Source organism: Coregonus lavaretus (assembly GCF_964263955.1).
Source record: "Coregonus lavaretus genome assembly, chromosome: 17".
Lineage (NCBI taxonomy): Eukaryota > Metazoa > Chordata > Actinopteri > Salmoniformes > Salmonidae > Coregonus > Coregonus lavaretus.
Genome location: NC_140004.1, coordinates 15,960,973 through 15,983,657, shown reverse-complemented (window position 1 = coordinate 15,983,657; position 22,685 = coordinate 15,960,973). Strand labels below are relative to the sequence as shown.

At 40.6% G+C, this 22,685-nt stretch overlaps 1 protein-coding gene across 1 annotated transcript in view; it reads left to right on the top strand.

Moving 5' to 3' along the window:
* Nucleotides 1–2,100: 2,100 nt before the first annotated feature.
* Nucleotides 2,101–22,685, top strand: part of LOC311144772 (nuclear receptor subfamily 6 group A member 1-A-like) — a gene marked incomplete at its 5' end in the record, with an annotated part of 114,584 nt that continues 93,999 nt past the window's right edge. The window contains one exon of the mRNA XM_084180877.1: nt 2,101–2,167. Within this exon, the coding sequence (XP_084037003.1) occupies nt 2,101–2,167 (67 nt within the window). The remainder of the gene's footprint in view (nt 2,168–22,685) is intronic.

Genomic DNA, 22,685 nt, shown 5'->3' with positions numbered 1-22,685 from the left:
TGGCAAATACTGTACAATCCAGGTGTGCAAAGCTCCTAGAGACTTACCCAAAAAGACTCACAGCTGTAATTGCTGCCAAATGTGTTTCTAACATGTATTGATTCAGGGGGTTGAATACTTATCTAATCAAGATATAGGCTCTATTAGTGTTTTATTTTTCATAAATGTGTGAAAAATGTTAGAATTTTTCTTCAATTTTGACATTACAGAGTATTTCATGTAGATCGTTGACACAAATGTATTAAATCAATTTTAATCCCACTTTGTAAACGCAACAAAATGTGGAAAAAGTCAATAGGGTTGAATACTTTCGAAAGGCACTGACTGTATACAGTAGACAGTTTTAAGTTTCCATTAGTAAGGATTAGAGTTCGATGACAATGCACAAACCATTTACAGTGCCTTGCAAAAGTATTCATCCCCCTTGGCATTTTTCCTATTTTGTTGCATTACAACCTGTAATTTAAATTGATTTTTATTTGGATTTCATGTAATGGACATACACAAAATAGTCCAAATTGGTGAAGTGAAATGAAAAAAAAACTTGTTTCAAAAAATTCGAAACAATAAACTACGGAAAAGTGGTGCGTGCATATGTATTCACCCCCTTTGCTATGAAGCCCCTAAATAAGATCTGGTGCAACCAATTACCTTCAGAAGTCACATAATTAGTTAAATAAAGTCCACCTGTGTGCAATCTAAGTGTCACATGATCTGTCACATGATCTCAGTATATATACACCTGTTCTGAAAGGCCCCAGAGTCTGCAACACCACTAAGCAAGGGGCACACCAAGCAAGCGGGACCATGAAGACGAAGGAGCTCTCCAAACAGGTCAGGGACAAAGTTGTGGAGAAGTACAGATCAGGGTTGGGTTATAAAAAAATATCTGAATCTTTGAATATCCCACAGAGCACCATTAAATCCATTATTTAAAAAATGGAAAGAATATGGCACCACAACAAACCTGCCAAGAGAGGGCTGCCCACCAAAACTCACAGACCAGGCAAGGAGGGCATTAATCAGAGAGGCAACAAAGAGACCAAAGATAACCCTGAAGGAGCTGCAAAGCTCCACAGCGGAGATTGGAGTATCTGTCCATACGACCACTTTAAGCCATACACTCCACAGAGCTGGGCTTTACGGGAAGAGTGGCCAGAAAAAAGCCATTGCTTAAAGTAAAAAATAAGCAAACACGTTTGGTGTTCGCCAAAAGCCATGTGGGAGACTCCCCAAACATATGGAAGAAGGTACTCTGGTCAGATGAGACTCAAATTGAGCTTTTTGGCCAGGGAATAGTTATGCAAGCTTAAGTTCTCTGTTTTTATGTCATATTTCCTGTTCGTTTCACAATAAAAAAATATTTTGCATCTTCAAAGTGGTAGGCATGTTGTGTAAATCAAATGATACAAACCCCCCCAAAAATCAATTTTAATTCCAGGTTGTAAGGCAACAAAATAGGAAAAATGCCAAGGGGGGTGAATACTTTCGCAAGCCACTGTATGCTACGAAGCTTATTTAACAATGGTTTGTTTTGGCCAAATAAACTAAATGGATATCAGAAATATAATGGTGATAGACAAGTGACAACAACATTTAGCATACTTTCCCTCCAGAATCACTCTTCAATGGTCAATCACTGTTGGATTATTATGGGCATTATTTTTCACATACCTTGAATACCATTTTCGATTATCCAAATCAACTTTGTATAACACTTAACAACAATACTTTACCGTTCTAAACTGTTGCATTAATCTGATGGCCAACTAATTGCCAACTCAGCGGAATGATGCAACTATGTGGGTAGCTGCACCACCCCCAACTACAAACACTGCGGCCAAACCCTACATAACCCAGAATTCCTGCTGCAGTGCGTGCGTCATTGCGTAATGTTCAGGGTGCAGGTTTGTGTAGGTATGGGGGTGTGGAAGAACTGTTATTCTTACTGACACTAGAAACCATGGGGCTACGGTCCGTCCAGTGAAGACAGGAGCGCATCAACGCAACGAAGACAGCTAATTGCATTATCGAACTGAAAATAGTGGTAATAGGCGCCCTGTTGATAGAAAGGCGCGCATGCAGCTTTTATGAAGGAGGATGGAGATAGAGAAGAGGACGAATGGGTTCGATTACCCAGAGAGAAACAATGCGAAGTCCGTTAACGGTATGTTTTTCGCATCCTTGCTCCAATTCCATTGGGAATGTATAGTGGATGTGAACATCAGGCTGTTTGCTTTATTAGATTTGGCTACAGTATAGTCCTACTAGTCTACAGGCTACGTTTGATCAAGTTTTTTTATCAGGTTTTGTGGAAAAAACACTTGCAGTCATTGGGGAAAACACAAACATGCATATACATATATACATCTCCTTACATTCATGAGACATTATTATACAATTATTGTAACATAGTTAATCCTTCTGTTTTCAGGCTACATCATATTCGACTTATTCTAGGTGGGGTTTTATAAGGTGAAAAAAATACAGTATCCTTTACATGGGCTGTTAATTGCCTTTCAAAATGTGTCTTACCTATGGGAATTATCTGACCCAGTGTGCTCCCTGCGATCTATATGATAGGCCTACTTTTGTTAGTCAGTCTTGATTCTTGCATATTTCACTGTGATGGGTTTGAGGGTCGTTTGTTGAGAATAGAGGTAGGAATGTTTTTATTTGGACGTGGGCAGTCAGCGTTCTTTTGAAGATCGTAAAAGGTGAACTTTTGAACTTGGAGAACGCCCTGAAGCTATTAGGTTTAGTCACAAAATCCTGTGTTGGCTATTACCAGCACAAAACATGGAAATGGCTGATGACCAAGACAAGGCAGCGAGAGCGAGAGAAAGAAAGAGAGAGAAAAGCATTGCGTTTTAACAATTGAATTAATCCAATTGGAATGACAATTTGGCAAAATTGGCTTAGATCTGTTAATAGACCAATTCTCAATAGAGAGATAAACATATTTGCCATCGTTTTAAATCTAATAAATCAATATATTTAGAGACTATTAAAGAGTAGCTATAGGCCTATATTGTTTGATAATTTTTGGTGAGATAATGGCATCCATAATTGCACTACGTGTGATCTCCTGTCATGGCTATATATTGAGGACCCAATTCACTATTCCTTATAAGGCTATACATCACACATTTGGTTATATTTCGTTTTTTAAATGATTTCTCTCATGCACGAAGGCAGGTTGACAAATATCGACGCGTTGTTTCAGGGGAGGGACATTAGTGTCTCATTCAGGCGCCAGTGCCTCGTGCCCCAGTGTTGGTGTGAAGATGTATTGTCATTTCGAGGATTAAAATTCCTCACGCCTTGACGAGGAATAGTAATCGAAAATGACTGATCGAAATGAAAATATATATCACCTTTTATGTTAGTGGACCGTAAATTAATTGATTAATCTTATTTTGGCAAGCATGAGGCCACTATGCGCTAATTAATGGGTTATCCTAAATAATGTTAAACCGAGTAGGCTACTTAAAATGTAATCAGTTAAATTTATATAGCCTAAGATTTTGATTATTTTCATGTATGACAATTATTTTTTGTGAGTGCAAACATTATTTCAATGACAAATGAGGAGATTCACCAAATAGCCTAAAATATGGGATTAACAGCTCATTTTGGGCGGGTTCGATGGCACTGTCTGATTTACATTCGTGTACAAATGTTACATTTAAGGTATTTAACTTTATTATAGTTACATTTATAATACGTTATTAGAAATTGTGCTTATAAACTGATCATAAACATTATTACATAGTTTGAAATAAAATAAAGTAGTTAATTTAAATTAAAAAGATACAAGGAAGGCATGTTGTTCATATTTATTTGATTAGGCCTAAACCTCGTGATAAATACATTAGTAAACAATAGTATTTTTTACAAATTATTTACAAATTATTTCCAAATCGTTTGCCAATGGTTAATTAACTTGTTAATTATGCAAATGTCAAACATACTTTTAAATAAGTATATCCTGAAAAAAGGGAACTATAAAAAAGGTGTCTAAAAAGACATTAGTGGTCCTGACATATTTTACCTAAGAAGAATAGTTTGTTCCCCCTTAAATAGTTATTTTTTTCAAGGTTCTGATTTCCTCATCAGAGAATTTGAAATGACCCTAAAAGAACCTCACATTTTATGTTCTATTACTGTATAGAAATAAACGTGTCTAGAGAAAGTACATTTTATTCTCAAATGAAAATAGAGAAAATGAAATACTTTTAAAAGACTATTCAATTGCATCAATTTACCATTACCATAATTACTATAAATACTCAAATTGAGGTTTATTTTCAAGATTATGATGAAGACCTCATTGTTGAATTCCCTCTCAGTTAGCTTATTGACAATTTCACACTAAAACAATATTACAATTCAGTATAGCACTATATCAGGTCATTACTGTGCTGACTATGCCAAACCTCTTAATAATACTGTATATTCCTCTGGTGAAGAGCCCTGTTGCACTACAAGCTATACTACAGTATCACCAGTCACCACTGACGTCACAGCTGATATAGGAGAAGTGAAGAATGTGAAAATATTCTAAACACATACTCATTTACTGCTTATCTAATAGCTTTGCTTATCTCTAAATTCATTCCAAGAGAAACTCAATGCCCATTGATCTGAATTGACCAAGTGTCAGGACCTCTACAATTTCCTATAATCAATGCAACAGGTCTATTTTAATGTAATTGTCTTCACATTAAGTTAAATAGGAAAATATGTTTGTGTGGATCTGATGTGGTTTAGCCTCAGGGTGGTAAGAGAGCCTGGCAGGTTTTTGCAGACGCAGTGAAAGAGAGTGCTTTGTCAGCCCTCCACTCTGGTAGGGGCTGGGGGTGGTGGGCAAGGGACCATGGGGCTTTCCTTTCCCTGGGGGGACAAACTGTGTTGTGGGTGGAGAAGGAGGAAGGGCAGGATACGACCCCTGTGGTGCTGCTGAATGATGATTGAAAATTACAGTAGAGGAGGTGGGGTAGCAGAGAGGGGGGACAGGGGCACAGCAGGCAGATGTGATCCATCATGTCCTTTTTACCAGAGAGATTCTTAACACAGACTCCCAGCCATATCTTAACTCCACCTCTTATCTCCCAATCTGTGTCAACCCCACTATCACAAGACACAAGACACTGCGACTCCCACCAACTTCTAGTTCATTTTATTAAAAAAAATATTGTTGAGAGTCAATACTATGAAGGAAAGACTAGTGGTGACAAATGACCGATTAAGTAATTATTCAGATTAATACTAATTAGAGTTGGCCTTTACAGAGATCAGGAAAATAGGGAAATATATATTTTTAGGGCTGAATTATAGGAAAGGAATGACAGAGTGTGTCACTTTGTTGGGTAGAATGGAACAAAACAGGAGGATAGAAGTCATTAGAGAAACAGATCTTTAAGGAAATAATGTGCAGGCATAGTGAGAGGTATTTGCTCTAAGGGAGATCAGCAGGGTTGGGTAGGTTACTTTCTAAATGTAATCCTTTACAGTTACTAGTTTCCTGTCCAAAATTGTAATCAGTAACGTAACTTTTGGATTACCCAAACTCAGTAACGTAATCTGATTACAATACTTTCAGTTGCTTTTAGATTACTTTCCCTGCAGGTTAGCGTTTTCATCATTAATCTTGTTTTGGAGGCAGCTCTCCAGAGTGGTAACTAGCTGGCACAGCCACAAAGTCATAAAATCTGATTTAAAACCTAACCCTAAACTTAACCACACTGATAACCCTAATGCCTAACCCTAACCTTAAATTAAGACCAAAAAGCAAATGTTTGTTTTCATAAATGTTTACAATATAGCCAATTTTGCAGCTGGCCCATATAGCGGAAATTACTCAGTTCTGCCTCAAGGACAAGACTCATCCCAATAGGCTAAATGTCAACCTGCCAGATGTCCACCAGATGCATATGCGTTTTATTTTACTAGATGTCTAACCCACATTTTTCGTACTTGATGTGAAAAAAATGTGCTTCGCTTTTCAACTAGCTAAAAGCTAGCTAGTTGGAGTATGTGTATGTACTTCCGTTTGAACCACCGCATGGTAAAGCGACACACAAGTTGAAAATATTGAATGCATGTGGTACACAGAACGCACCGCAGCCTAGTGCGGCATCCCCCAACGTAGCGTTGCGGACTGCTCCATTGACAATGAATGACTTCCGCCGGAACGCAAAGAGTTTGACACATCTGGTGGACATTAGGCGTAAGAGGGAATAGAAACAGCCAAAAATGAATATAACCAATTTAACATCTTGCAGGATAAATCACATAGAAGGACATAAATTGATGTTGCATTTTACTTTATGGGTTGGTTATGTAGGCTTCTTCTAACCCATCGCGTTCTACTACAGCTAATAATACGAATAGGATTTATCTTTAGATAAAAAAATAAAACGGTCAGATTTCCAGTCATTCCAATTAATTTAATACCCCTTGATCTTCAAGAATAGGAATTCGAAATAGGTCAATATAGATAGATTAACCAAACTGTTTAACCTGAGCATAACCCCCAAAACTAAGGACTAATTAGCGTACTCTGTTGTTTATGATTTTGTTGTCATGGAGTATTGGGCTCATTGCTTCGAGTTGAAAAATAAATACTGCTCTTTGAATTGCATGCTTTGAGCACTACTGAAAAGTCCTATTTGCATGTGAAAAATTAATGCCATATGCTGCATTTGCTATAGGCCTATTGTTTACATTTTTGTTGGTGACACTTTGATATCTCAATAATTTGCAGCTGTTTAAGTCTATCAAAGGTTTGCAAGTTTGAGCATGTGTCCGTTAGGCCTATGGACATTAGATTGAGCAATAAAAGCCCCACTGGTGGTCTTCTTAAATTAAACTCATTTTTGACAGTACAATAGGCCTACCACGGGGGAGTTTTTATTCCATAGGCTGGGATCCACACTATGCAGCTGTTGCAAGAGCGCATTTTTCACTGGCTGTCCACTGGGTCGTATTCATTATGCCAATTCTGTTGCAAAACGTTTCTTAAGCGGAAGCAAACGGAACGAAACGGGGAGGGACCTAATGAATTTGTCCAATAAAAACTCTCGTTTTGCTCTGTTTGCGTCCTTTTGGTTAAACAGTAAACAGTTTCGGTAATGAATACACCACTGGTCGCAAAAACAATGATTGATAGGCAGCTTCAACTTCTTCAATTCAACTATTATTGGGTTAAAATACACACATAGGCCTACATTTGTGAACAGCCATCCACAACAACTACAATCCGTAAAGCGCAAATAGCAAAATGAGAGTGCATCAGTGCGATTCACATCAATGCGCTATTTAGCCTAGATATCAATAATAAGTGATAGGCTATCTGTGTCGCCACTGCTGTCGTCCTTACCTCCAAGTGTTTATTCAAGTTGGATAATCTTTGCATGCCGACAGCATTCGAATCATTGGAAGACAGCTTGGACTGTAGCATATACAAAAGCCTATTCCAGCTCTTTTCATGCCATCCATCAAACACATTTGTGTCATCATAATGCTCTCTGAGTTGTGGTCAGACTTGCTAAGGCTGAACAAACTTAAATGTGCACCTTTTTTCAATGCTGATTTGAATGTCACTGAGAAAACATAAAGATGTCCAAAAACAATGGGGGGGGGGGGGGGGGGGGGGATTATTTCTGAATATAAAAGTTATCTTAGAAGTTATCATCTAGTTTTGTATCTGTAATCTGATTACAATATCTTTGCTGGTAACAGAACAGATTACAGTTACAGTTTTTTTGTAATCCTTTACATGTAACGGATTACATGTAGCCTAATCTGTTTCTCGCCAACCCTGAAGATCAGCCACTTCTATGCTTTATTATACTGTTAAAGGAGATTCATGTGATATACTATATAGAATATATTTTTAAAAGACACAATGCACATCTATTATGGATTTATGTATAAATGTGTGAGAAAATTATTTACCTTCTGAAATGATCAAACAGGACTAACATACATATTTTCAGCAAATCTATTAGATTTTACAGATTTTTACAAATAAATAGAAATGTATATTTTATTTCAGTATTACAGAATACTAATCATATGATATGAGCATGAAGTTCTGTTGATTCCTCACTGTCTTGATAGAGAACGCCTTGGCAAAATTCATCAAACAATGACAGTGACTAAATGTGACCGACCGGCTCGATTCGGTCTTATGTAGCAAAATTTGAAATTATGTTTTTTACATTGGATAAAAGTAGTGACTCAGAGCTAGAAAATGGTACATCATACATTACAATTGAGGAACAATGGGAAAGTAATTCTGCTGTGAAAGTTGATAAACTTGTAACCTCACTTTTGAGAAAATGGCCCTTGAATGTTTTGGTACCTACTGGAGAGCTCTTCTTTGTCTACACCCATTCAGCATTGTTCACACCCTTTTAAGCTTGAGCCCCACCCATCTCTTTAAGGATTCAGGTGAGGCTATGTACTAAACAACCAAATATTTCAAGACTAAAGGCTGGCTAATACTACGGGTGTGTTCGTAAATTTAATCTGGAGGGCCAGTGTGCTCTGGGTGTTCGTAAACTCAGAGCGTTGTTATATTGGCCATTCGTAAATTCAGAAAATTTCACTCTCGGAGCGTTCAGAGCGTATACTGGACTCTCTGGCCGAAAAGTAGGGTTGATCCGAGCGTTCTGACCTAACAACAGCAGTCAAGCACCCAAGCTAACTGGCTCACTATGACCATTTTACTCGCCCTAGCAGAGCTGGTTAGGCTGTTTTTATGTTATCCAGAACGTTGGTGACTGCAACTGTGCTGCTGGCAACAATTTAATTACGCTTTTTTGCCAACGTTTACTGACAACGGGTGTTGAGCGTTCGTAAATTTGTCAGTTATTCTGCGAACGAGAGTGCTCTGAAATCAGAGTAGATAGCCAGAGCGAATTTACCAGCTACGTCTATCGACAGTTGTCACAGTGACATCATAAACATTCTATTGAAATAGTTACTTGCGTAGCGGAGTCTTTTGTTTAGACATGTAGCTAGTTAGCTAAACAATGAACCATAATCCCAACTCATAACGTTACTACCCTGCATGAATCTGCAGGTAGATAACCAACCAGGTTCAATGTTAGCTAGCTAACATTAGGCTATAACTAGCAATGCAAATGGCTCTGAGATACGAATAATATTACTACACAGATCATACATGTAATGTTAACTAGCTAGCCAGACAGCTAATGTTAGCTAGCTAGCTAACAGTACATTTTAACTTGAAATAAAAACGACTTTCTGACAAAATTAAATAATAATAATAATAATATGCCATTTAGCAGACGCTTTTATCCAAAGCGACTTACAGTCATGCGTGCATACATTTTTTGTGTATGGGTGGTCCCGGGGATCGAACCCACTACCTTGGCGTTACAAGCGCCGTGCTCTACCAGCTGAGCTACAGAGGACCACAATTAGAAACGTTTAATATCTGAATGTAGCTAGCTAGATTATCTTACCCGTATACATGGATGGACACTTCTCCCTCTCTGTCACGGATGCCATGGTTGCCCTTAGTTTGAAGATGTAATCCGGAGACAGGTGTTTTACAACAGCCTTCTGTGTGCTTTCTTTTCGACTCCGGCTGCATATTTGCAATCTAACGCCAGAATTTTCTCCATCTCCTAAGCTATCATACTCTAATTCCACTGATTTCAAAACTCGGTCCTCCAGAAAGTGGAGAGCAACACTTATGCAGTTCTACTACGTGATATCTTTAAAAAAGGCCATGTTAGAAAGATTAACTACACATATTGACCAGCTCACATTATAGACAGAAGCGTACTACATGGCAGACCAATCCGAACTCATCTCTCGGCATTTCCAGCCCACTCATTATCTCAGCCAATCATGGCTAGCGGGAAGGTTGCTGTCTTTTTCTGTGGCTAAACCAACTAGGTTCGTAATTTAACAATTTTATTCGTATTTACAGATGGAATACAAGTTTGTTATTAAGGCACATTAAGTTCACATGTTCCAGAAGGCATTTCTCCCCCAAAACGCATTTTGATTTAAAAAAAACATTTACGTTCAAATGGCTCTCCTGTGAAGTAGTGATGCGCGACATACGCCTAGTTTCCTGAAACAAGTCACAAATGATGACCATTCCCTAACATGTACTGTCTCAGCAGAGCTCTGTTAGGAAGGACACAATGTAATGCTGCTTCTGGGTTCTCCTCCTGTCCCTGTGCACGCTAAGTGCCGTTATCGGGCAACACATTCCTCCGGTCATCCCTGTAATGATACAGAGAGCAGAGGATAATTAGATCAACGACTGGTGCCACAGCAACCAGCAGGCTTCAGGAATCAACACTTCACACTGTAGAGTCAATTCAGAACGTACACGACTCACACATAACAATACCGAAATCACAGGACACACCATAGTATCAAGATGTAAATCACATGACACAATCAAGTCATTTTGCGTGATTTGTGTCTGTCTTGCAGTCAACACACTGGAAAGCAAATGTATTTGACTTGAGACTTGAGCTTATGGAGATGTTGCTCTTGAGGCAATAATGGCCAAGTCTCTGTTGACCCCCAAACAACCCAGAAAAGTATTTACAACCTCCACTTGATCCATGAGCTAGAGGAGAGCTAGAGGAGAGCCACTGAGCCGGCCAGGAGGAATAACAAGGCTGGTTACTGACAGGCAGGCAGAGATGTTTTGTTCATTCATCCAGCTAGCAGCCCAGCAGAACACAGAGCAGAACCCTTAGGGGATGGACAAGGAATTAACAGCTGGTATTGAGATGCAGGGGGGCTGGCGTGGGGGGTCATAAAGGCTTTTTGGGGAGGAGGCAGTACAGTAAGGGCATCAAGGCAGTTGGTACAGTGACATCGCAGATGCGTGAGTCTAGGGCCAGGCTTTTGTCAGGGCTCTGTGATATTCAACACGTTGGCCAGCCAGGAGCCGTAAACGTCTACAATTTGAGTTTGAATTTGGGTGGAAGATGAGTTTACAGGGCGCTGTAAAACACTGAACTTGGTATGTAGAGTAGGGATGCCTTTCCTGTGGATCTCACAAATCAGAGCCAGGGTAATGCTACAGGAGACAGTTGTTACGGGCGATAAAAGAGCAGCTTCCCCTGACTCTGACACATTTATTCAAATTAGCCCCTCAAACTTAGTGCAATCAACACTAGAGTAGTGACAGATGTAGTGTACCTGTGTTTGATATAAATCTCTGTTGATAAAGATACGTCTGGTCTCTCACTCATTCATTCTTTTGGAAAGGAAACTGATTTAATTAATGAGACATTCATTTGTTACCTGAGCCATCTGCACTGATTTAGGACAGCACAGTCAATTACTGACTCTGACATTTCACAGTCAACAGCAAAGACACACAGTCACATTCCCAATGACTGTTTTAGCAGGAATCTGCTAGCAATCTGGACTCTCTAAACTTTCGTCCTCATCACTTCACAATCCCCACAAACTCTTCTACAGTACATGATTGGCCAGTGGACATGCTCAAACTCTCTTTGAAAACTTGGAGGACTCAGAGAGGCTCAAAACAAAACTCAAGAAGATAACATGTTCATTATAGTGTCACATGATTGGTGACATAACTTTTCTCTTATTTATTGGCACTCATTTAATAAGATAATTATTATCATATGCCCCTGAGCCATCAGTATGTGTGTGTGTGTGTGTGTGTGTGTATTTGTGTGTGTGTATACTACGCTATCCAGCCCAGCGCGTGGTAATAAAACTCTGACCCCTGTTATGATGAAAGGGAAGTTGATCCTTTGAGCGTGTCGGTCGACCAGCTGTGAATGACCCCCACCCAGCCCCTCTGTGGCTCTGACCAGGGCTTGACCTGAGAGCTGAGCTGAGGGGGCTGGCAGGATTAGGGCAGATAAAGACATACAGTCAGCACCTTTAACCAAATCACCTTCTCTAACAAATTACCTGAACATGTCTAGAGGACAGAAAAAAGTAATAGAAATGAGAGAAAGTGTCATTTACATTTTTCACTCCAGTTATATACTGTAGATTTTAGAATCTCAGATCTACTGAAGACTACATTTAATGTTAATGGGTTGTGTTACTTCTAATTAGTCTCCTAGCTCCAATATCGGTCTCATACTTTAGGATACATTTTAGACTGAGAGCGGGACTTAGGCTGCGTTTACACAGGCAGCCCAATTCGAATATTATTTTCAGATCAGCTCTGAAAAAGATCTAATGTGATTGGTCAAAAGAAAAAATTAGTGGAAAAAAGATCAGAGTCCCTGTTAGAGGGAGTGAGCCGTCCATCCGAGAGTAGGGCAGTATGCATTGTTAGCCTGGAGGGAGCAGAGGGGAGGACAGAGTAGACATTGTGCTGCGTGGTGTTACATACCGGGGTCAGAGGTCAGGTGTAGAGGTCAGAGGGATGACCACAGCACAGCCTGTGGATCTAACACTGGAGTTCCTCCACAATCTGTCACATATCATATCCATGGTGGTGTGGTGAATGGTGTTGGGCACTGTTTCCCGATAGCAATGAAACTTAGGTTTTAACGATGCATCTTTCCTACAATGGCCGAAAATGTTCACTGGCTGAGACAGGTTAAAGAAGGATTTTTAAGCCTTGAGACAATTGAGACATGGATTGTGTAGGTGTGCCATTCAGAGGGTGAATGGACAAGACAAAATATTTAAGTGCCTTTGAACGGGGTATGGTAGTAGGTGCCAGGCTTATAACCGGTTTGAGAGTGTCAAGAATTGCAACGCTGCTGGGTTTTAAACGCTCAACGATTTCCCATGTGTATCAAAAATGGTCCACCACACAAAGGACATTCAGCCAACTTGACACAACTGTGGGAAGCATTGGAGTTGACATGGACTAGCATCCCTGTGGAATGCTTTCGACACCTTGTAGTCTGTGCTCCGACGAATTGAGGCTGTTCTGATCACAAAAGGGGGTGCAAATCAATATTAGGAAAGTGTTCCTAATGTTTTGTACACTCAGTGTAATTATTTCACAATACTGACGACGGATCAGCTCCTAGAGAGATATTACTACCTGGCACATCATTGCGCAGATGTTAGGCTACACATCATTAAATATATTGAGACAAATACAGACAGTAGCCTACAAGTAGCAAAATAGAACTCAATTGATTGAACATGAAATGTATTTCAATATGATTGAAATAGTCATATAGCCTACTGTTTATATTGTTATGCAGTCATCTCAGTTTTAATTTGAAGGATATTTTTATACATCACTTGTTTGTATCAATTTGTAAAGACATTGGCAACTTTGTATTTGTAGTCAACTTTGTTCTGAAGTTATCAGCGCTCACATAGAGATGGATAAACCATGTGATTGTATGTTTAGCGGAGATCTTATGTGTATAGAGTGACGTGGGAGCATCTAACGACGCACCTAGCTGTTCTATGAGTGGTCTGATGCAGGTGTTAGATTATAAGCATTTTCAAGTGCAAAGTTGATAACGATGGTTTTGGGAAACAGCTCGGAGATTTAACGATGCTCCTACGAAGGTTCTAACGATGAACTTAGTCTTAAGATGCTTTTGGTAAAATCGGACCCTGTGATTAACCAACATTTCTGTAATTTTTTGTCTTTTAAACATATCATTGACTTACATCGGTAAATTTGTTTAATTCCGTTTTCTTTTTTTTTCTTTTTGCGAGCTCAATGTGTACATTGCACAGTTTCCTTAGAGATGAATCAGATCAAGCCTGAACTGTGCGATGAAGTAGGGAGTTGCAGTTTCCAACAGGCCAACATTCGACATAGTTTTGCACAGAAAACGTGGTAATTAACTACATTGACCATAGTCCATTCCCTGCCTACTTGTCCGATCTGTGTGTTTCTTTTACACCTGCTAGGCTAGGTTAGTTTGGGGCAGACACGGAGAGGGAGACAGAAGAGTGATTTTGTCAGACAGCATAGGCAGCAGCTCTATAGAGATGAGATGATGACTTGGAATGAAATAATCAAGTCATCAAATAAAATAAATATAATATACACAGTGCCGATTTTAGCATGTAAAACTTGGTGGGGCAAACTCCCCCCAAAAGTGTTTTGATGCATGCCAGCAAAGCCACTACACAATACAACACAACACTAAACAATACATGAATTGCACTATAACGGTGACAAACGGTGCCCACAAACTGTTAGGGCCTACATAAAGCTGTCCCAACAGCAGAGTTCCAACAGCAGTCCCAACACCTTACCACTGCTACACCTGGCTATCAGCGGAGCCTTGTCTGGCAGCGAAACAGTTCATTTAGCCTCATTTACTGCCTTTAAAAAAACATAGTTGTTATGGCTGACTTGCTTAAACAAATGTGGTTTCTATTGACAATTGAGATGTATAAACTATGGCATAAGGGGACGACGAGCGGATAAGAGGCAATCTGTAATTCCGATGAAAACATTAATGAGCGAGCTAGGACGGACGTAGTCAATATAACTATTTGTTCGGCACTTTTGAAATGTACAGCGACAGAATTCAGAACATGGGACGTTCTTACAGTATTCTCCCTGTACACCAAGTCACTGTAGGATAAATAATGGGGGCATATAAGCAGACAATGAAAGCTCTTACAATATTCAATGATTACATTTCTCTAAAACAGGCTACAGGCTACATGTGCACCACCAAGTCAGAACAGTAGGCTAAATTATGAGGGGAAAATTGACCAAATTATTAGGGTGAGACACATGCTACTTACAGCTTACTACACAACATACACTTAGTATTACTTTCTTAGCTACAGTATACATACAGTGGGGAAAAAAGTATTTAGTCAGCCACTATTTGTGCAAGTTCTCCCACTTAAAAAGATGAGAGAGGCCTGTAATTTTCATCATAGGTACACGTCAACTATGAAAGACAAATTGAGAAAAAAAATCCAGAAAATCACATTGTAGGATTTTTTATGAATTTATTTGCAAATTATGGTGGAAAATAAGTATTTGGTCACCTACAAACAAGCAAGATTTCTGGCTCTCACAGACTTGTAACTTCTTCTTTAAGAGGCTCCTCTGTCCTCCACTCGTTACCTGTATTAATGGCATCTGTTTGAACTTGTTATCAGTATAAAAGACACCTGTCCACAACCTCAAACAGTCACACTCCAAACTCCACTATGGCCAAGACCAAAGAGCTGACAAAGGACACCAGAAACAAAATTGTAGACCTGCACCAGGCTGGGAAGACTGAATCTGCAATAGGTAAGCAGCTTGGTTTGAAGAAATCAACTGTGGGAGCAATTATTAGGAAATGGAAGACATACAAGACCACTGATAATCTCCCTCGATCTGGGGCTCCACGCAAGATCTCACCCCGTAGGGTCAAAATGATCACAAGAACGGTGAGCAAAAATCCCAGAATCACACGGGGGGACCTAGTGAATGACCTGCAGAGAGCTGGGACCAAAGTAACAAAGCCTACCATCAGTAACACACTACGCCGCCAGGGACTCAAATCCTGCAGTGCAAGACGTGTCCGCCTGCTTAAGCCAGTACATGTCCAGGGCTGTCTGAAGTTTGCTAGAGTGCATTTGGATGATCCAGAAGAGGATTGGGAGAATGTCATATGGTCAGATGAAACCAAAATAGAACTTTTTGGTAAAAACTCAACTCGTCGTGTTTGGAGGACAAAGAATGCTGAGTTGCATCCAAAGAACACCATACCTACTGTGAAGTATGGGGGTGGAAACATCATGCTTTGGGGCTGTTTTTCTGCAAAGGGACCAGGACGACTGATCCGTGTAAAGGAACGAATGAATTGGGCCATGTATCGTGAGATTTTGATTGAAAACCTCCTTCCATCAGCAAGAGCATTGAAGATGAAACGTGGCTGGGTCTTTCTGCTAAATGGCATATTTTTTCAGCATGACAATGATCCCAAACACACCGCCCGGGCAATGAAGGAGTGGCTTCGTAAGAAGCATTTCAAGGTCCTGGAGTGGCCTAGCCAGTCTCCTGATCTCAATCCCATAGAAAATCTTTGGAGGGAGTTGAAAGTCTGTGTTGCCCAGCGACAGCCCCAAAACATCACTGCTCTAGAGGAGATCTGCATGGAGGAATGGGCCAAAATACCAGCAACAGTGTGTGAAAACCTTGTGAAGACTTACAGAAAACGTTTGACCTGTGTCATTGCCAACAAAGGGTATATAACAAAGTATTGAGAAACTTTTGTTATTGACCAAATACTTATTTTCCACCATAATTTGCAAATAAATTCATTAAAAATCCTACAATGTGATTTTCTGGATTTTTTTTTCTCATTTTGTCTGTCATAGTTGACGTGTACCTATGATGAAAATTACAGGCCTCTCTCATCTTTTTAAGTGGGAGAACTTGCACAATTGGTGGCTGACTAAATACTTTTTTTCCCCACTGTATCTCCCTGGCATATTACATAATTTATGCAGCAGCATACAATACATTTTTGGACTCACCTTGTTGTGCTGTACTCACTTGAACAGGAAGGTGGTGCGGCGGTCCTTCATGGGCGAATTTTGTCATCAAACTTTGTCATCAAAGTCTGGCATTCTCTGGATTTATGGTGCTTTCAAGACAACTGGGAACGCTGAAAAAAACAAGGTCGAATTATTATGACGTCAGTGATCTTCAGGTCGGAGCTCTAGAAAGAGGCCCGAGTTCCCGACTTTCAATTCCGAGTTGGATGACCATTCAAAACGTGTTTTCCCAGTCGGAGCTCGTTTTGTTCTGTGTTTCCAGTTCTCTTGAACTCACTGAAGTCTGAGATTTCCCAGTTCCAAGTTTCCAGTTGCTTTGAACACGGCAGAAGTCATGCTTGGTTGACAGCATGGCCAATGTTGAATGTTTAACCTTTTAAGCTTGGAAAAGAGACCCTTAAACCCAGTCTTGGACCACACACCCACTCCACTGAATAGCAGGCCAGTGATTGCTTTGCAATGCTTGCAGTTAGCCACTGATTCCTTCCAAACCACTCATTATTGAATTTGCGATTTCCAACTTGTTGTGTATTGTTTATTTCCAATGGCCAATGAGCACCGATACGTTTTATCTATAATTGCTCTTCATTATTTATCTTCATATGACAAGGATTGAAAAGGATTTGCCAGTAGATTGTCGACTTGATTCATGATGATGACTGCTAGCTTGCTAGCTAAGATTTTTGATAGTATGATGTTGACATGATCAGTCCAATCAAAGCTACGGTAGATATAACCTGATTTGACATCATTTTATCTGTGGCCAATGACCTTGAGCCTTCTTGGATGGGCACTTCTAATGTAACTCTATGGCAACACCCAAGGGTCTTGAATTTTCGAGCTCTACCCGTAGATTTTACAGCGACATAGTGTCCCCATGAGTGACAGAACACTGAGCCAATCACGGCGCAACTAGAGAACATTACCAACCCCTACACTCCGTATTTTCCGCTGGCTGCCCCACCACCACAGAAAGCACTGAGCTAGGCTGAAACACCTGCATTTTGGAGCTGCCTTCTTCAAGAAAGCAAAAAAGAGACCATGTTTGTATGCGGCTTTATTAACTCAATGATTATTAATTTTTTTACGTTGTTTGCAAACTGATATGTAACACATATTAATGCCAAAATAACATGCAAAACAGGCAACAACAAAAAAGTATTATTATTATTATTAATAATAATAATAATAATAATAATAATTTGCTAAACAGGTGGGGCTCAAAACAGTTGGGGCTCAAAACACCTGCCCTAAATGACGGGTCGCCACTGAATATACAGTGAAATATTTTATTAAAGTAAAGTGTTGTGAATAAATGTACATTTACATTGTGGCGCAGTGGTCTAAGGCACTGCATCGCAGTGCTAGCTGTACCACTAGAGATCCTGGTTCGAATCCAGGCTCTGTCGTAGCCGGCCGCGACCGGGAGACCCATGGGGCGGCGCACAATTGGCCCAGGGTAGGGAAGGGAATGGCCGGCAGGGATGTAGAGCATGGCGTTTGCAAAGCCAGGGTTGTGGGTTTGATTCCCACGGGGGGCCAGTATGAAAAAAATATTGTATTATGTATGCACTAACTGTAAGTCGCTCTGGATAAGAGCGTCTGCTAAATGACTAAAAAGTAAATGTAATGAATAAATGATGGTTAATAAGTGATAAGCAGTAATGGGCAGTCACTACCTTCATTGGACTTTTATTAATTGTTTTATTCTGTGTCGTTACAGCATTCAACCCACATAATGCATAGCGCAATGTTTAAAAAAATTATCGAAACCGAAATCGAAAACCGTGATACTTTTTTCATAATCGAACCGAAACCGAACCGAACCGACCTCAAAAAGCACTAATCGCTCGGCACTAGTGGTGAAGGATCTTAGCCTCTTTGTCGTGTTGGAGAAGAAGGTGTGCCAAGTCCGTAGTAATGGGTTGTGTTATGACTCGCTGAGGAGAGGGCAGAAATAAGTGCATATCAGTAGTTATAAGTGGGGGAAGTAATTTGGGGACCTGTTGGGTAGCACTCCTCTTCGATTTTGGGAGCACTATTCATGTAACAGCCCCAGTCAGGTAACATTGACCCACTTGGTAACAATGACCCACCTCAGCCAAATTACCCTCTCTGACCCACCCCAACTCAGGAAGCACTGACCCTCTTAACTTATTGTCAGGTAATACAAACAGAGCCTACTAATATCAGGTAACGGTGTATCACGCCCCCCTATACAGCTAACCCATCTGTTTCTTCAAGGCTTTCTAGAGCATGGAGCTGAGGGCAAACTGAAACTCTCCTTAAAGACATGCTTCGCTGTCTCTAGGAACAGGATGAATTGAACACTGCCCACAGGCTATTGGTCTGTGACACCACACTGGCTTTTCATAGCAGGTGATTAATGTGCTCCTGTAATGTAGTGGAAACAATTATATATCCATGGCTGCTTCCTCCCCATAATCTCCTGTCACTGTGGGCTGACATATCACAGATGTCACTCACCATTCAGCCATGGAGAATAAATATTTCCCCATGTACAATAAATGTCTTGAGTTCCTAGCAAATTACCTTTTGTTAGGAACTCAAGACATTTACTGTACATGGGGAAATATTTATTCTCCATACTGATTCTACACTCTACGCTGTCCCCATAGGATTACGTTTTTTGGTTCCAGCTAGAAACCTTTTTGGAAAGGGTTCTACATGGAACCGAAAAGGGTTATACCTGGAACCAAAAGGGTTCTACCTGGAACCAAAAATAGTTATTCCAAGGGTTCTCCTATGGGGACAGGCGAAGAACCCTTTTAGGTTATAGATAGCACCTTTTTTGTAGCATTTCAAGTTGAGAATATAACTTTAGCACAAAACTAAGCAACGTATTTGATAGGAATTAAATTAAGTTCAATTCTACTTATATTCTACCAACTATAGCAGGTTAGGGTATACTAGGTTAGTGACAGCCTCCCCACAGCACACATTCCTGAGCTAGAATAGAAGTTAAGCTCACAAGAAAAACAGATACCGTTATACATTAATTTATGTCCGTTCCCTATGTACCGTTCCATTAACCTTGGATAGGCCTACTCTTATCCCCAAAAATGTTGCAGCCCACCGCCCTACACCCATTGAAGTCTATGAGACCTTCGCCGCTTACCGTGGCCCGTCTGTAAGCGCCTTTACCAATGGAGCACGCATTGAGCCGTGCACCTGCACTCGCTCCCATTCCTCAAGGACATGACCACTAAGTGGGCATAACAGACAGAGTGGGCGGATTCGATTATGCTGAGCCGCGGGGAACCGTTCTATGGCCTGTGACGCAAAAGCGGTGGAGGAGCGCCCTTCTCAAATTGAACAGTAATCTGCGTTGCTCAGTTATGTTGTCAACAAGGCAGCATGGTGCATCGTCCAGAAACATACAACTGATTTTCATTGGGAAGGCAGATAAGGCATTTTTTATCAAAAGCAATCACTTTTGTGTGTGAAAACACAGAATCCTACTCATTACTCCACGTGTTTAATTACGTCACTTTTGTTTTGAGCTGACTTCGCCGTGGGGTTTGAACAGGCACCTGGATCACACCCAGGAGGCAGCCCGGTTTCCAAAGGGAATGCAATCAACTTTGACCCGGTGAAAAACACACCTACCCGGGCACCCGGGCCAGATTAATAAAATCCCCTCAGTGACATGGAGCTCTGAGACGCGCAAATTACAAACAAAGGAAACATTACTATAAACAGCACTTCTTTCTCATAACTGTAGCGAGTTTTCATGTGCACCTCAACATCACATCCACTTGGAGGATTGCAAACAGGTAAATTACTTCATTTAATGATATTGAAATGCACAAATAACTTGATCAAACATTTCCTTGATACATGCTTAGTCTACTCATGATACTGGAAAAATAGGATAAGAACAACATATACATTTTGAAGAAATTAATTACTAAATATATGGGGAAAACATGAAGACGCCAAACAATTTGTAATGGGAATGAAATAATGCTTTCTTGACTGAGTCCGCTTTGTCAAATCTATGCCTACCTCCCTCATTTAGCTACTGACATGATCAGTCAATCACTCACTCTTTCACTTTATCCTTACCTCCTTCCCTCTCTCTTTGCATCATTCCTTCTCTCCCTCACTCCTTCCCTCCCTCTATCCGTCCCTCCCTCCCTCTGTGCCAGGCCTCCCAGTGTGACGTGATAGATGTGATAGTGTGTGTTGGTGAGATAAGGCCAGGGCCAGGCTGACAGGTAGGTAGGGGCCACTCTACTCAGATGACAGGGTGGCGTGCCCCTCCACTGGCCAAGCGGAACACTGGCCATCTGGGACAGACGATCTGGGACAGTGATGGACTGACTGATCTAGGGGCTGGGTGGATGTTAATGGAGAGAGGCAGGGTGCTGAAATGGAAAGGGGATGGAATTATGCCATACTAATGGGAGGGGTGGAAGGGGGACTTGCTGCAGTACACTTACTGTTACACTCTGTTGCATGTACATTATCATCTATAACCTCTGCACCAACATGATCTCACACACACACTCTCACCATATGGTTCCTGTTGAAAAGGAATGCTGCTACTGCAAGGCATGTGGAAATAGTAAATTTTTTGTCATACAGTAACATATCTGGAGCCTTGGAGGTCTCTCAAATGAGTTTCGAAGCTCATTGGTTGTGCTTCTCTTAATCCTTGTTCAGAATACCTGTGTAGGTGAAGATCCTAAATGTTTATATTACACATATTCATATATATTACACACATTTATATTAACATTTCTGAGTTGAGTATGGTGCCAAGAGGTTGTTCAATAGGTTGTACTGTATTTACATTAGTGGGGGCTGCGGGGGGAGAGCTGAAGCAGTGGGTTAGCTGGTGTTCCCCAGCCTGTAACCTGGCTAATGTGATTTGCTTTAGCATTGGCCCTACTGCAGTCATTTCATGGAGCTGGTTACCAGAGCTGAGCAGCTAATCAGCATGTGTACTGGTGGTGGTAAACCTGCCCTTGAGGGGATCCTAGAATCCCTAAACTCACAGGAATACTAGAGCTAGAGGGGAAAGAGTTGTGGAAGAAGTCGTTCTCTCTCTCTATCGGAGGACATGTGTATTATAATTTAGAATTACAACAGTAGGAATCATAAATTGATTGGTTGGTTATGGTAATATGCACACCATCTCGCCACTGTGTTCATTTTTTGTAGTTATTTATTTAGGAGCTGAGGCCCCTAAGTATAGATTTCTCTATGAAATACCTTTACAGTATTTTGATTACTTGTGTGAGTTCTGTCAAGCATGCCTGACCTTCTTATCCCTGTGGAGGGAAGAGAAAGCACAAGAGCCAGTATGTTATTTTGATTGTGTGCTGATTGTGTTCCGGAGGTTGCAGAGGTTTTAGAGGTGAAAGGTTAAAGATGCGGCCCTTCTTTGTCAACACACAATAGGCTGCAGCGGAGGAGGCTCTGGCACAGTGAGCTGACAGGACAGGCAGCTGAGATTAAGTTGAGACATGAATAGGTTGGTCTTACTGAAATACACTCAGGATGGCACCTAAATCCTCAGGGAAATTTAGTCTTTAAACTAAGAACATCTGTCCCTTTGAGGTGCAGGGTTTTCTCTTGTCTTCAGGGAGGATAAGTGCTCAGAGCCACTACTGATCCTAAATATCACGGTTTAATATTCTGTTTTTACAGCTATCAATGAATACTACAATGTATATAGTCAATCAGGTGTCAGGACGATTAGAAAAGTAGGGACCACACACTGGAGTCCTTTATAATTTTTCCTTGATGTTTTAGCCAATCTTCTCATTTTGTAATGGTGTTAATTGTAGTTGTAATGGTGTTAATTGTTGGCAATATGGAGTTGTAATGGTGTTCATTGTTGGCAATATGGATTTGAGTGAATGCTTGTTTGTGCTAAATATTGTTTGTGCTATCACATGGTTATACTGCATGTGCTTGTGAGTATGCTGTAATTCACTGATGTGTGTGTGAGTGAGTGAGTGAGTGAGTGAGTGAGTAAGTTAGTGAGTGAGTGAGTGAGTGAGTGAGTGAGTGAGAGAGAGAGAGAGAGAGAGAGAGAGAGAGAGAGAGAGAGAGAGAGAGAGAGAGAGAGAGAGAGAGAGAGAGAGAGAGAGAGAGAGAGAGAGAGAGAGAGTGTGTGTGTGTGTGTCTGAGTTGGGCATATGTGACTGTGT